We start from the raw sequence: 12898 nt of genomic DNA on the forward strand, positions 1-12898 counted from the left end.
ATAGATGCCGTTGCAAATCTCATCCTAATAGCAAAAAATCCCATCATCGGATAAATCAGTTAAAAGTCTAATTGCTTTCTACTGAAATTTTACCTGATAGTCCACTATAATGAAGACCATAATAACCCACCACAGATGTCGAGGGGGACAGCTTGTTCCGAATTTTCAGCATCATTACTTCTGTCTTCAGTGTCACATGATCCTCCATAAATCATTCTAATATATGCTGATTCGGTGCTCAAGAAGCATTTATTCTTATAGACTGCTGCAGGGATGACGTATTTTTGTAGACCAACCCAGAAGTTAGGTTCCCTCGACAAAAACGGAAAAGGATTTTTGGATTATTGCAGAAAATAAGCTCTGCATGTAATCAACAAACATTTATGATACTTACAAGTTTTGTCCTTCAAGATAATTTTAACAAACGAACACAACTTTTATGAATTTGGAAGCCTAAATATTGCCAGAAATAAAAGCTATAACCCTAGGCTATAAAAGAACGAACTACACCACCGTCGCCCGACTTCAACGACACGACCATCACCTTCTGACAACATTTCATAAAAAAATAAAAAAATCTCTGAAACTTTGAGTTATAATATTTTGCAAGAGCGTGAGTATAAACACGAGGCTGTGAAAGCGACGTTTAATGTCAAAAACCTCTGTACTGCAACTGGTTAGCTTTTACAAGACGAGTAAAAGCTTTAAAGACAGTAAAACCTTTAAAAAAAATAGTGGGGTGTTTTAACTGATGTGTTTTAATGTCAAAGAATAAAACGTGAAAAAATATTGCGTTCACCACAGACCTTATTTCAGGCTTTTACCCAAACTCCTATTAAAAAAAAAATTGGGATATGAGATTCCTGTGGGATGGAATAGGAAATGCTAAAATGCGAACTAATTTCCGGGTTTTGGCCTACAAAAACATGTTATCCCCGCAGCACTTTATTATCAATGTTGAAAACAGATGTGCTGCTTAATAGTTTTATGGAAAGTGAGACATTTTTCAGGATGAATAAAAAGTTGAATAAAAAAAAGCAGCATTTATTTGTAATAGAAATCTTGGTAGCACTTTATTTTATGGTCCTGTAGTTGCTGCCTTAAATTTTTAAGTAGCTACAATCAACTTGGATGATTAAGTAATTTCAACTTAAGTTACATTAAGCAGACTTAAAAATTGAGTTGAATCTTGTATTATATAATATATAATTGCTGAACTTATTTAGATGAGTTAAAGCAATGTAAAAACACATTGATCGTATAATTTTGTACAGCCTTAATACGATGTACTTATAGTAATTACAATAACTGCGTAATAACTAGGTACTAACCATGAACCTACTCCTAAACCTAACCGTAACTCATGTAGTTACCTTATATTACTTAGTATTTTCTAAGGTAAGTTCATTGTAAGTACATGCAAGTACACGTACTGTAAAATAAAGTGCAACCAAAATCTATTTTATAAACGTCTTTACTATTAACTTTTGATCAATTCAGTTCGTCCTTGCTGAATAAAAGTATTAATTTCTTTAAAAAAAAAATCGTACTGACCCCAAACTTTTGAACAGTAGTGTATTTGCTAAAAAGTGATCACTTCCAATGCTGACCAGTAGATGTCAGTGAATCTGCCAAACAATCAAAATGTACAATGGCAACAATAGGCCCTAGTTACTACAGTTACTGCCACACTACCATAAACTGTGGTATTATATATAAAACAATCAGCAAAAATAGAAAAGAAAAGGACAGATTTTGTTGACTTCTTACACTGTCTGGAGATTCTGTTAGCATTTAGCTAACAGAAAATTAGCAACCTTACCTAGTAGCTAAGATATTTTGTCGGAAACTATGGTTAATATGGTACATTTTAGAAGGAAATTTCACAAGGAAGTCTTTCTTACTGACAAAACACATTGAACGGTTGCTAACAGTTTGTTAAATGTTACGTAGCCTGCGTTTAAACTTTTATACAAAGCAACTTACAGTGCATTCAGGATATCCAGGATCTCTGGGAATTGAATCTATGATCTTGCTATAGCACCTTGCTTTTCCTGTTAAGCTACAGGAAGACATTTTGGGTTGATTACCATTGCAGCATATATCTAAGGAATACAAAAGCAACATGAGAGCAAAAATACTGTACCATCATCTCTTGTTTGCCTTTGAGTTTGGTTTGGTGACGTAAAGGTCATATTAAACTTATTCTGAGATTGAGATGCTTATCAATAGCTGTAACTCCCACGGCTTTAAGGGGGACACGTCCCCTCAAATATTCAGATTAGCGCCCAACCGATACGGTCTTTTCAATGGCTAGTTCTTAAACATACATTTTGTTCCCTCAAATACATGCACTTACAGTGTTGCTCAGTGAACATCCAGCATTCATAACTAACGGTTAAGCAAACTAGAAAACAACAATCTTTCTTTTTTTGCCCATTGAACTTGAGCCTGAGTGCTTCACTTGACACTTGTCAACAGTTTTAATGAAACTTCCCCACTCTACATTCCCAGCATCCACCCCCAAGCCAATCCTACCTCTGATTCTCTCCCTCGCTCTTTTCATTCCTTTCATTAGCCTCTTACGGGGTCATGGATGAGGCCCTGTCAGCCAGCCTGAGGTAGCAGCCATCGGAGGCCCACCCTAGGGAAAAAGCATGTGTTATCCCTCTCCCTCCCATCCAGCTCCAGTCAAAAGTTCAAAGCCGTGCCTTTAAAACAGAGAGTGGTGTGTGTGCTGGCTCCCCTCCCATGCAGGGTCACAGCTTGGCTGGAGTTGGAGCTGGGGAGATGAGAGGGCCGGGCGGCTGGGGGGAGGCGGAGGTTCTCACATGAAAGGTCTGCAGCCGAGGAGAGAGTCCCAGACCTAGACACAACACAAGGGATCAGACTGGCCCCCCACCCCCCTTAGCCGCAACACTTCCCACCAAAGAACAGCTGGAATGTGACCTGTTCCAGAACCAAGGCCAGGACTGACCGACAATAGAATCCATCGGGATTGGGGGGTGGGGCCGCTGTTCTATCATAAAGCATGTCCCCCCTTATCAAAGCTCATTCAAAAACGCCTCATGAAGTCCCACAACCCCAGCTATGCAGAAAGTTTTGCAAGAAAGGTCCAGGATTTGATTGGAAAAATGTCTTTAATCGGCTCTCTGGTGTATTTCCATAAACGTTTAATACATTTTCAACTGCTCATAAAATAATAGTTATAATCTCATTATATGTTTGCCATTGTATGGTTTGACAAAAAAACACGTAACATACTTTGTAAAGCACGTACATAGGACTACCTTTGTTTCAATTTATGGTAGTAATGTAAAAGCATAAATAGACGGAACAAAGTACAACGATTACAGATACGAAAGACTATGAATTATAATAAGGTGCAAGAGTATTTAACGTCATATTTTTTTTGTTTTAGAATGACATGGGTTCATAATTAAAGGTGAAGTGTGTAATTTTTGCGGCAAATGCAATTGCAAAATTGACTGTATTCACACAGGTTTCTTAAACACTCTCATTGGTCAGACAAACAGAATCCATACATAAGCTTACGGTACTGGATTGGCCAATGTCGCTGTGCCGGGCTGCTCAAACAAATAAGCAATGTGTAATAAATTTACTTAAAATTGCCTCTGCATGTTAAGACGGGGTTTATTCCGTCCTCGAAAAAATTACACACTTCAGCTTGAATGAAATCTTCATGGAGTATAAATAAAGTTTTAGGTTAGTAATGTTTAACCGCCTGTTTCCACTGAAGATTCATGTTCAGTAACCGCCTGAAAGGCATTTGTTCTGAGACAGGTAGACAGTTTAATAAAAACATCTGTGGATTTTTAGTCAAACTAAAATAACTGGACTCACACTACAACATGTAGATGTAAATAAGGTAATACTTTCGTATGAAATCATCTAGTATATAAGCATGTTTATGTGTCATTCACACAGTGTAATCCACATATTTCATCTCTCTGTGGATAATTCAAGCAGCTTTATGCTGCGGCAGAAGCACAACATATGATTGTAGAAACTACAAGTCAAGTTTGCGAGTGAGTCTGCTTCACGGAGAAAAGCAGGTGAGAGGCAGGCACGTTGGTTTAGGACAGGGGAACCCAAACCTACTCATGGAGGGACAACTTCCTGCAGAGTTTAGCTCTAGCCTTAATGAAACACACCTGAACCAGCTAATCAAGGTCTTCAGAATCATTACAAACTTACAGGAAGGTGTGTTAAGAGTTAAACTCTGCAGGAAAGTAGCCTTCCAGGAGCAGGATTTAACACCCCTGGTTTAGGCGTCCAGAGATTTAGGTATTGTAAGCGCCTTAGTACTTTGTGCTGCTGAACTCCTTTAAAACATCACAGGTCTTTTTGTTGATAACCTCACGGAGTTTGCGAACACGCCGTACACTGGAAGTGGCCACGAAGCTGTCGGGCTGCAGCGCGGCCATGCCGTTGTGAACATCCCCCATGATGATCATCTGTCCCTCGGCTCTCGTTATGTTCGGACAGGGACAGTTCCATTCCATGTTGAGCAGCGTCACCTCCAGAGGCTCTTGCCCGAAGAACCGCAGCCCCATCTTCTCATCCTTCAAGATCTCCTCCACCGTGATGAGCGCGTGGCCGGAATCGTGGTCCTCGTTCAACTCCGAAATACGACCCAAGACCACAAAGTCGCTCTTGCAGAAGCTGGGGACCATCTTCTGCCGGGGTTTGCATGGCTTGCAGTTGTGGGTCTTGGGGAAGGGGCACATCTCCTCACAGGCTTCCTTGCTCTCGAAGTTATTCTCGTTGCCGCCGCAGCCTCCGTAAACAAATGACTGGCATTTCTTGAGCACATGGCTGTAAGCCCAGCGTGGTTTGTAAGCCTTGCAGGGACCTTGTACGCTGGGCAGGGAGCAAGGTGCCGCAAGCTCCGTTCCACAGGACAGCATGCACAATTCGTATGAATCGAAATGGTTTCGGTTTTTGTTGCACTGGCTGTACGTGAAGGTAAAGCAGTTGTTGCGCTTGGCTTCATAGTACCAATTCATACTCTCCTCGCCGCAGTCATCCATATCAGGTGTTTTCAGACACTCTTCAGCAGGTAGGCGTGTGGAATTCATCACCGGCTCCGGTTTGGTCTGCTCCCTAGGGACCACAGAAAGTGGGAAATGGGCTTGCACAGATCCACCCTGGTTCGTGGCAGTGCAGGTGTAGATGCCGGCATCCTGGACCTGGGCATTGTATATGACCAGCTGGGCGATGTTGGTAACCACTATATTTTCTTGCACGTGGTTTGGTCGCATCACAGTGTTCTCTTTACCTTCAATCTGCTTTTCCCAGGTAATCGCCGGCTTCGGTTTTCCTGTCACCTCACAGAGGAAGCTGGCCGTTTCGCCAACAAACACAATGTGGTGCGCTGGGTTGCTGACCATGTTGGGACGTTGAACGTCCATGGGAGTGGTCTCAAGATGGGCGGTGGTTGGCCGGGCAGTGGTCTCCGCTGGGGGAGGGCTGGTGTTGGACAAACTAAAGTGGTACCTGCAGGTGACTTCTGTGAGGGTGACACCCCTGGTGCAAGCCTCAGCATCCATGTAGCACTTGTTGTAGTATGTCATGCCATCCGAGGCACAGGTGAAATGGGGCTCTCGTCCACAACGGTCACGGCACTTGCACACTGGCTGTCCGTCCCAGATTTCACACTCCGAACCCTGCTGGGTGCACATGAATTTGTCACAGGTGACCCCTTTGGGCATCCCCATTGGACCTTTCTTGCCCTGAAGGTCCATGTAGCGGGCAGCCACGCAGCTCTTGTGTCCGCAAACATTTGAACAGCATTTCTCGAATGGCTCACAGTCCTGGAGGAACAAAAATGGGATATCACTAGGAATGTTTGTGAAAGTGTGTAGAAGTTAATAGCATGACTGATGCTGTTTGATAGTTTTAGAAGTCCAGTTTTTTTTATTGTTAGCATAGGTAAAAAAATAAAAAAATAAAAAAAATCATGTTTTTCATTCATTTCAAACATTTAGAACAAAAATAAAATACTAAAATGTATGCAGATGATTAGGAAATCAAGCATATTCTTTTTAAATCATTTATAAATTAAGTATTTAAAACATATTGAATTAGACATTTTCTGGTGTCACAGCAACTCAAATGGGTCAGTTTGCTACATTTAATGACACCTGGATTAATAAGGACAGATTTTTATTGTTCTTATAAAAAACATGCTATTTTACAATGACATGACATTTCTGAATGCTGTAAATCCACCCTTACAAAAATGAGCATGGTAACAGCCAAACAGTAAAATTTCAAAAATTAATATAAAAATAATATCTCCAGACAATGTTTTATTTTATTTTTTATAGTGTTAATAATTTTTCTCCTTAATTTCTTTTTGATGACAGTACTTGCTAATACCACATTAGCAGCAGTAACTGTAAAACTATGGTTTCATACCATGGTCAATTTAGTAAGATTATAAATTCGATCAAATTTACCATGCTAACCATAAGAGATACTAGAGTTACAGTTCATGATAAATTAGTCATAATCATTCTGTCTTTGTTTTGTTACTAATTTCATGTCAGTTGTTGATAATAATGCCACATTAACAGTTTTACTGTAGTGACAATTATATATATATATATATATTTATATAGCAAATATGCGTCGGCGTGAACTATGATTATCATGGTCAATTTGGCACCATGCTAACTATCGTTTATGGCAAAATAATATAGTTATGTGAGATAGTTACAAATCTAAATTAATACACTGCAAATGAATGAATGAAAATGACCTATATTTAGACAGTTGCTGATGTCACGTTACAGCAGTTTCATTACAGTATCTAGAAATAGTAAAACTATTTCTATTAGATTTTTTTTTTTTTTTTGGTTACATGGTGCATTTATTTTTAATTGCTAGCCATGTGATAGAGAGACACGTAGGAATGGAGCAGATGGACTCACCTGGTCGGACTCGCACTCGCGCGCACAGGTGCTCATGGCATCCACCCACAGGTTCGGGTTCATCTCGTTCGGACACATTCCCGCGTGAGAATAAACCACTTTGGACAGAGTCATTGGCATCGCTCTCGCGCGCAAGTCCAAACGCAAGACGCAGAAGTGTCCGAACAAAAACCAAATCCATCTGGGAAACAGCATCCACCACATATCCACACGATAAAGAAAAAAAGTCCTTTCGAAAAAGGCAACGTTCCAGTGGTCGAAAAGCTACGCAGTCACCGCCAAAACAATGCGTAAAATAGGGCACAAGTAAGTGAGGACCCTGGCTGAAGTGGAGGACGTGTGATCCGTTCAAGAGGTTTGTGGAGTGGAAGAGAAGTAGATCCGCGCGCGACGTTCATCAGTGCTGGGAGATTATAGGTTGCCGGTTCAACCCTATTATTACACATTTCAAACACTTGAAAACGAAGCCTATAGCCACTGTTTTTTATTCAATGTAGCAGTTAAGGGTACACTAACTTCTCGAATGCTTTTGAAATTTAAGACGCAGAGAGGCACCTGCGTGACGCACCAGAACACCTTTTAACTCTTCACTACCCAATAAGAAGTCTGCTATCTTTGGAATGGCCAACCCAACTGGTGTAATGCGCAGTGCGCACTGAAAACAGCCTACTAATTTTCTGTTGAGCACTATGCAGTACACTGTAAAAAAAAAAAAAAAAAAGGAAAAAAGGAACATCTACTTGGATGTTTAAGTAATTTCAACCTAAATTGCATTAAAAAATTAGCTGAATCTTGCAAAAGCTAACTTATAAAAAAGTAAAAATATTGCTTAACTTATTTTGATGAGTTAAAGCAATGTAAAAACATATGTTGTCATTACTCATCTTTTTTCTTTCTGGGGATCTGGTGTTTTTGAAAGGAGTCTGTTCTGCTAGCAAGGCTGCATTTATTTGATCGAAAATATGAAAATTAAATGTAATTTATGTCAATGCTGAACTTTCATCATCATTACTCCGGTCTTCAGTGTCACATGATCCGTCAGAAATCATTCTAATATGATTTGATGCTCAAGAAACATTTCTCATTATTATCAATGTTGAAAATACTTTCTTTAATGTTTAATTTTCTTTTTCTCATTCTTTAAAAAGTTCAAAAGAACATAATTTATTTAATTAATTAAAATGCAATTGAAATATAAATCTTTTGTAACATTTCATGTCTTTACTGTCCATTTTGATCAATTTAATGCTGAATAAAATCATTTAGCCTACTTAAAAAAAAAAAAAAAAATTCTTACTGACCCCAAACTTCTGAAAGGCAGTGTATTTGGTAGTATAATAATTTAAACATACATAAAGAATCAGTCTCACAATGATTTCATACACACATTATTTACTAAGGGTACGTTTAGGCTACATGACAAAGATGTACTAAAAAGGGAAACATTTTTCCTTTGCGTTTTTTGCACACAGGCGACAATATTGTCAAAGCGATCTGGACATAGATCTGAGAAATCAACTAAAAGCACTGTATTATTCATGCCAGGCCAGTAGGTGGCGATATTACTTTGTAAAGAAACACTACATGCACATGAGCACGACCTCACCATTTTCACAAATTCATGTTTTTTTTTTTTTCTTCTTAGTTTACACACAGACTATAATGAGGTCGTTTTCAAAAACTTGCACTTTGAATCCTGTTTTCAGAAGTTTGCAAACTGCTGTTGTCATGTAAATGAACGATTAAAACGCATTTGACACAATAAAATAATAGCCTACCAATAGAAAAACTGCAGCCAGGAACATATTCACCCAAAAGTTCATTTGTGTCTCTCATCCGACTCTAGCAGACATGGGAAAGTTACCTCCAGCTGTGAGGGTACAGGGTGGAGGTCATGTGGTTCAAACATACAACCAATGCTGTCACCAGACTTCATATGAAACTTTCATACAATGGTTTTTCCCATATTTTAGTCGTTCAATTTGTAGCCCATCAACATAGCAGATACTTAAATAGTTCAAAATGATTAAAGAAATTAAATGATTAAAAATATAAGACAACGTTAAAGTAGTCTATGAGCTCTGAGTGGAAAAACCCAAAATGTCCGCCTTACACAGGAACAACATTATGGGAGACTTGCATTTAATAGAAACTCTGTGTTCAGAACATGAAGCGATCTTCCTACGGTTTGCTAGTTTAACCTAACTGACCTGGACTTTAAATCACTTTAATTCCATTTCAATGTTTTATTTTTTTGAGAAAGCAAGCTTTTGTAAAAAAGTATAATGATTTCACAAGATTTTGAGTACACACTACATGACAGAAATGAGCAGCTGTCTCCATTTTAAGTCACGGAAACATGTACCACCTGCAGTAAATCAATACACTGCAACAGAGCAGTGATTTAACGGGGCTTCTACTTCAGATGAATCTATTGTGTGAACTTATGAGCTTTCTGAAAGGTATTCACACTGTCTGTGTGCCATGGGCTGCCCACCCGAGGGAAGGGTCATAAAAAACAATGCACGTGTTATTACCTCTCATAAGCTCATTATATCGTCTGACTGGCACACAAAAGAGCCACCAACTCTCAGCTAAGCTCTGCTTGAAACGTTCAGTCGCCTCCACACGCACGCGGCAGGGTGACCTGTCACTATTCTCAACACAGCAGGTTGTTCTTATGCAAGAGCGGCAGAATGTGTGGCGCAACATCTGGAGGACACATGAGATGTGTTTTCATTTTACACAATTTTCCTCAGACTTATTGTGTTTAGGGCAAAATATCCACCTTTGCCACATCCACATTTTTTTTTTTATATATATATTCTTTAGTCAATAAGAAATAAATTTTTTATACATTTCTTAAATATTATATATGGTACCACACACTCACATGCCACTGTATTAGGTGCATGTGTTCAACTGCTCGTTAACACAAATATCTAATCAGCCAATCACATCATGGCGGCAACTCAATGCATTTAGGCATGTAGACAGTGGCTGCGTCCGAAATCGCATACTCTCTTGAGTAGGTACTTATTTTGAATTTGAGTAATTACTTCAGGGCTGCTTAAAAAGTATGTTCTATATAGTATCATATGCACAGGTCTTTTATGCCTACTCTTTTATCAGTACTGTGAATTTGGACATACTGCTTTTGTCACACACTGTTTTTCGTCTACTATATAGTAGGGAAGTATGCGATTTCGGACGCAGATGATCTGCTGAAGTTCATACTGAGCATCAGAATGGGGAAGAAAGGTGATTTAAGTGACTTTGAACGTGGCATGGTTGTTGGTGCGAGACGGGCTGGTCTGAGTGTTTCAGAAACTGTTCATCTACTGGGATTTTCACTCACAACCATCTCTACAGAGGATAGTCCAAAAAAGCATCCACTGAGCGGCAGTTCTGTGGGCGAAAATGCCTTGTTGATGCCAGAAGTCAGAGGAGAATGGCCAGACTGGTTCGAGCTGATAGAAAGGCAACAATGACACAAATAAGCACTTGCTACAACAGAGATCTGCAGAAGAGCATCTCTGAACGCACAACACGTCAAACCTTGAAGCAGATGAGCTACAGAAGCAGAAGACACACACCACGTAACATTCCAGTCAGTCAAAAATGGACAATAGAAGATTGGAAAAATGCTGCCTGGTCTGATGAGTCTGGATTTCTGCTGAGACATTCAGATGGTAGGATCAGAATTTGGCGTAAACAACATGAAAGCATGCCATGGATCCGTCCTGCCTTGTATTAGTGGTTCAGGCTGCTGCTGGTGTAATGGTGTGTTAGACATTTTCTTGGCACACTTTTGGCCTTTAGTACCAATTGAGCATCATTTAAACGCCACAGCCTACCTGAGTATTGTTGCTGACCACGTCCATCCCTTTATGACCACAGTGTATCATCTTCTGATGGCCACTTCCAGCAGGATAACTCTCCATGTCACAAAGCACAAATCATCTTAAACTGGTTTCTTGAACATGACAGTGAGTTCACTAAACTCAATGGCCTCCACAGTCTCCAGATCTCAGTCCAATAGAGCAGCTTTGGGATGTGAAGGAATGGGAGATTCGTATGATGGATGAGCAGACGATAAATCTGCAGCAACTGTGTGATGCCACATGACAATATGGACCAAAATCCCTGAGGAATGTTTCCAGCACAATGTTGAATCTATGCCATGAATAATTAAGGCAGTTCTGAAGGCAAAAGGAGGTCCAACCCGGTACTAGCAAGCTGTACCTAATAAACTGGCCAGTGAACACACACATACTTAAAGCTGATCTGCTAAATCTTTGAACAGTTTGTCACTTTCTCTTGTATTGGCTAGTAGTTGAGGTTAATACGGGACGGTTGTTGCCGGATCAGCGGAGCAGCGGTGCAGAATGATCCGTTTGCCAGGTGCAGCAAGATGTCTGGTCTTCAGACGGACACACTGTTGTTTACTGAAAACGGACAGAGATCTCATGCTAGTTTCACCGTGAGGGGTGAGAGATGTGATCTGCTACGAGAACATGAAAAGATGGCGCAACTGTTTTAAAGTTCAGATGGGAAACCAAGCTGAGAACACAACAGCTTCAGGATCTTTCTACAGCACACAACTTAATACGAATGCTAATGTATTATGCTTTTCTCAGTTACAAAGTATAGCTTGCATTGGATCATTAGTTCTTGCACAAATACAAGGATTCTAGTGTAATTTCCTGTTGTCTTGGGTAAGATGCCTGCACGCTCATGCGATCTATAGTGCTGAACGGGGCGGGGCTCCGTTTCCCTTAAAATGTGCAATTGAGCGAAAGAGGTCAAAGGGCAGTTGGTGAGCCCGACTCCGATGTGAAAGAAATTCACAAGTTTGAATAAACAGAGGGTTTCTGCATAATACATTTGATCAAAAATCATCAATACACCCGTCACCAATTTTATATTTACAATGTAAATCAGACGTTTAAATAAAATGCAAATGTAACAAGGTTTTATTCACTGCAATTCCCCCTTCTCTCCACAATATTGGCCTCAGAATTTCAAGCTTTTAGTGAAAGCTAAATATTCTTCTGCAACTCTGATGTTTAGAACTGTAAATGTTGCATTGTGCAGTGTGGTGCAGTAACTCTGCTATGCGGTGTGGAGCTCCACTGAGTTTAACAAATGAGTGGAAACACTTCCTTCCTGCTGTCTGGAGTCTCTTTCTTCAAGACTGAGCCTGTCCTCTATTGGTGAACTTTAGCAATGGCATGTTGCACTACATTTTTGTTTTACCCAAAGAAAGATCTGTTCACTTGCATTTACTTTCCATCTATCCATCTATCCATCTATCCATCCATCTATCTATCTATCTATCTATCTATCTATCTATCTATCTATCTATCTATCTATCTATCTATCTATCTATCTATCTATCTATCTATCTATCTATCTATCTATCTATCTATCTATCTATCTATCCATCTATCTATCCATCTATCTATCTATCTGTCTATAGTTCTGTCGATATAGCCATCTATCTATCTATCTATCTATCTATCTATCTATCTATCTATCTATCTATCTATCTATCTATCTATCTATCTATCTATCTATCATTCTGTCGACCTATCTAGCATCTCTTTCTGTCAAAATATCTATCTATCTATCTATCATTCTGTCGACCTATCTAGCATCTCTTTCTGTCAAAATATCTATCTATCTATCTATCTATCTATCTGTCTATAGTTCTGTCGATATAGCCATCTATCTATCTATCTATCATTCTGTCGATCTTTCTATCGCTCTATCTATCATTCTGTCGACCTATCTAGCATCTATCTTTCTGTCAAAATATCTATCTATCTATAGTTCTGTCGATATAGCCATCCATCTTTCTGTCGATATAGCCATCTATCTGTCAATCTTTCTATCGCTCTGTCTATCTATCTTCTATCATTATGTCGATATAGCCA

The 12898-nt window shown here is 39.5% G+C and overlaps 1 protein-coding gene across 1 annotated transcript; it reads right to left on the reverse strand.

Annotated features, from left to right (window-relative positions):
- Positions 1-3124: 3124 nt before the first annotated feature.
- wfikkn2a (info WAP, follistatin/kazal, immunoglobulin, kunitz and netrin domain containing 2a) lies at positions 3125-7616 on the reverse strand. The gene is made up of 2 exons (XM_084407590.1): positions 6960-7616; positions 3125-5837 (listed from the first exon to the last, which is right to left on the reverse strand). Exons 1-2 carry the CDS (start codon positions 7161-7163, stop codon positions 4323-4325), a joined length of 1719 nt encoding a protein of 572 aa, XP_084263716.1. The 5' UTR covers positions 7164-7616; the 3' UTR covers positions 3125-4322.
- Positions 7617-12898: the final 5282 nt, after the last annotated feature.

Source organism: Rutilus rutilus (assembly GCF_951802725.1).
Source record: "Rutilus rutilus genome assembly, chromosome: 1".
Classification (NCBI taxonomy): domain Eukaryota; kingdom Metazoa; phylum Chordata; class Actinopteri; order Cypriniformes; family Leuciscidae; genus Rutilus; species Rutilus rutilus.

Excerpts from the sequence above, each read along its gene's own strand:
- wfikkn2a (XM_084407590.1), bottom strand. The coding sequence starts at position 7,163 with ATGTGGTGGATGCTGTTTCCCAGATGGATTTGGTTTTTGTTCGGACAC. Across the intron at positions 5,838-6,959 it reads GCGAGTGCGAGTCCGACCAG|GACTGTGAGCCATTCGAGAA; the intron begins GTGAGTCCATCT and ends TTGTTCCTCCAG.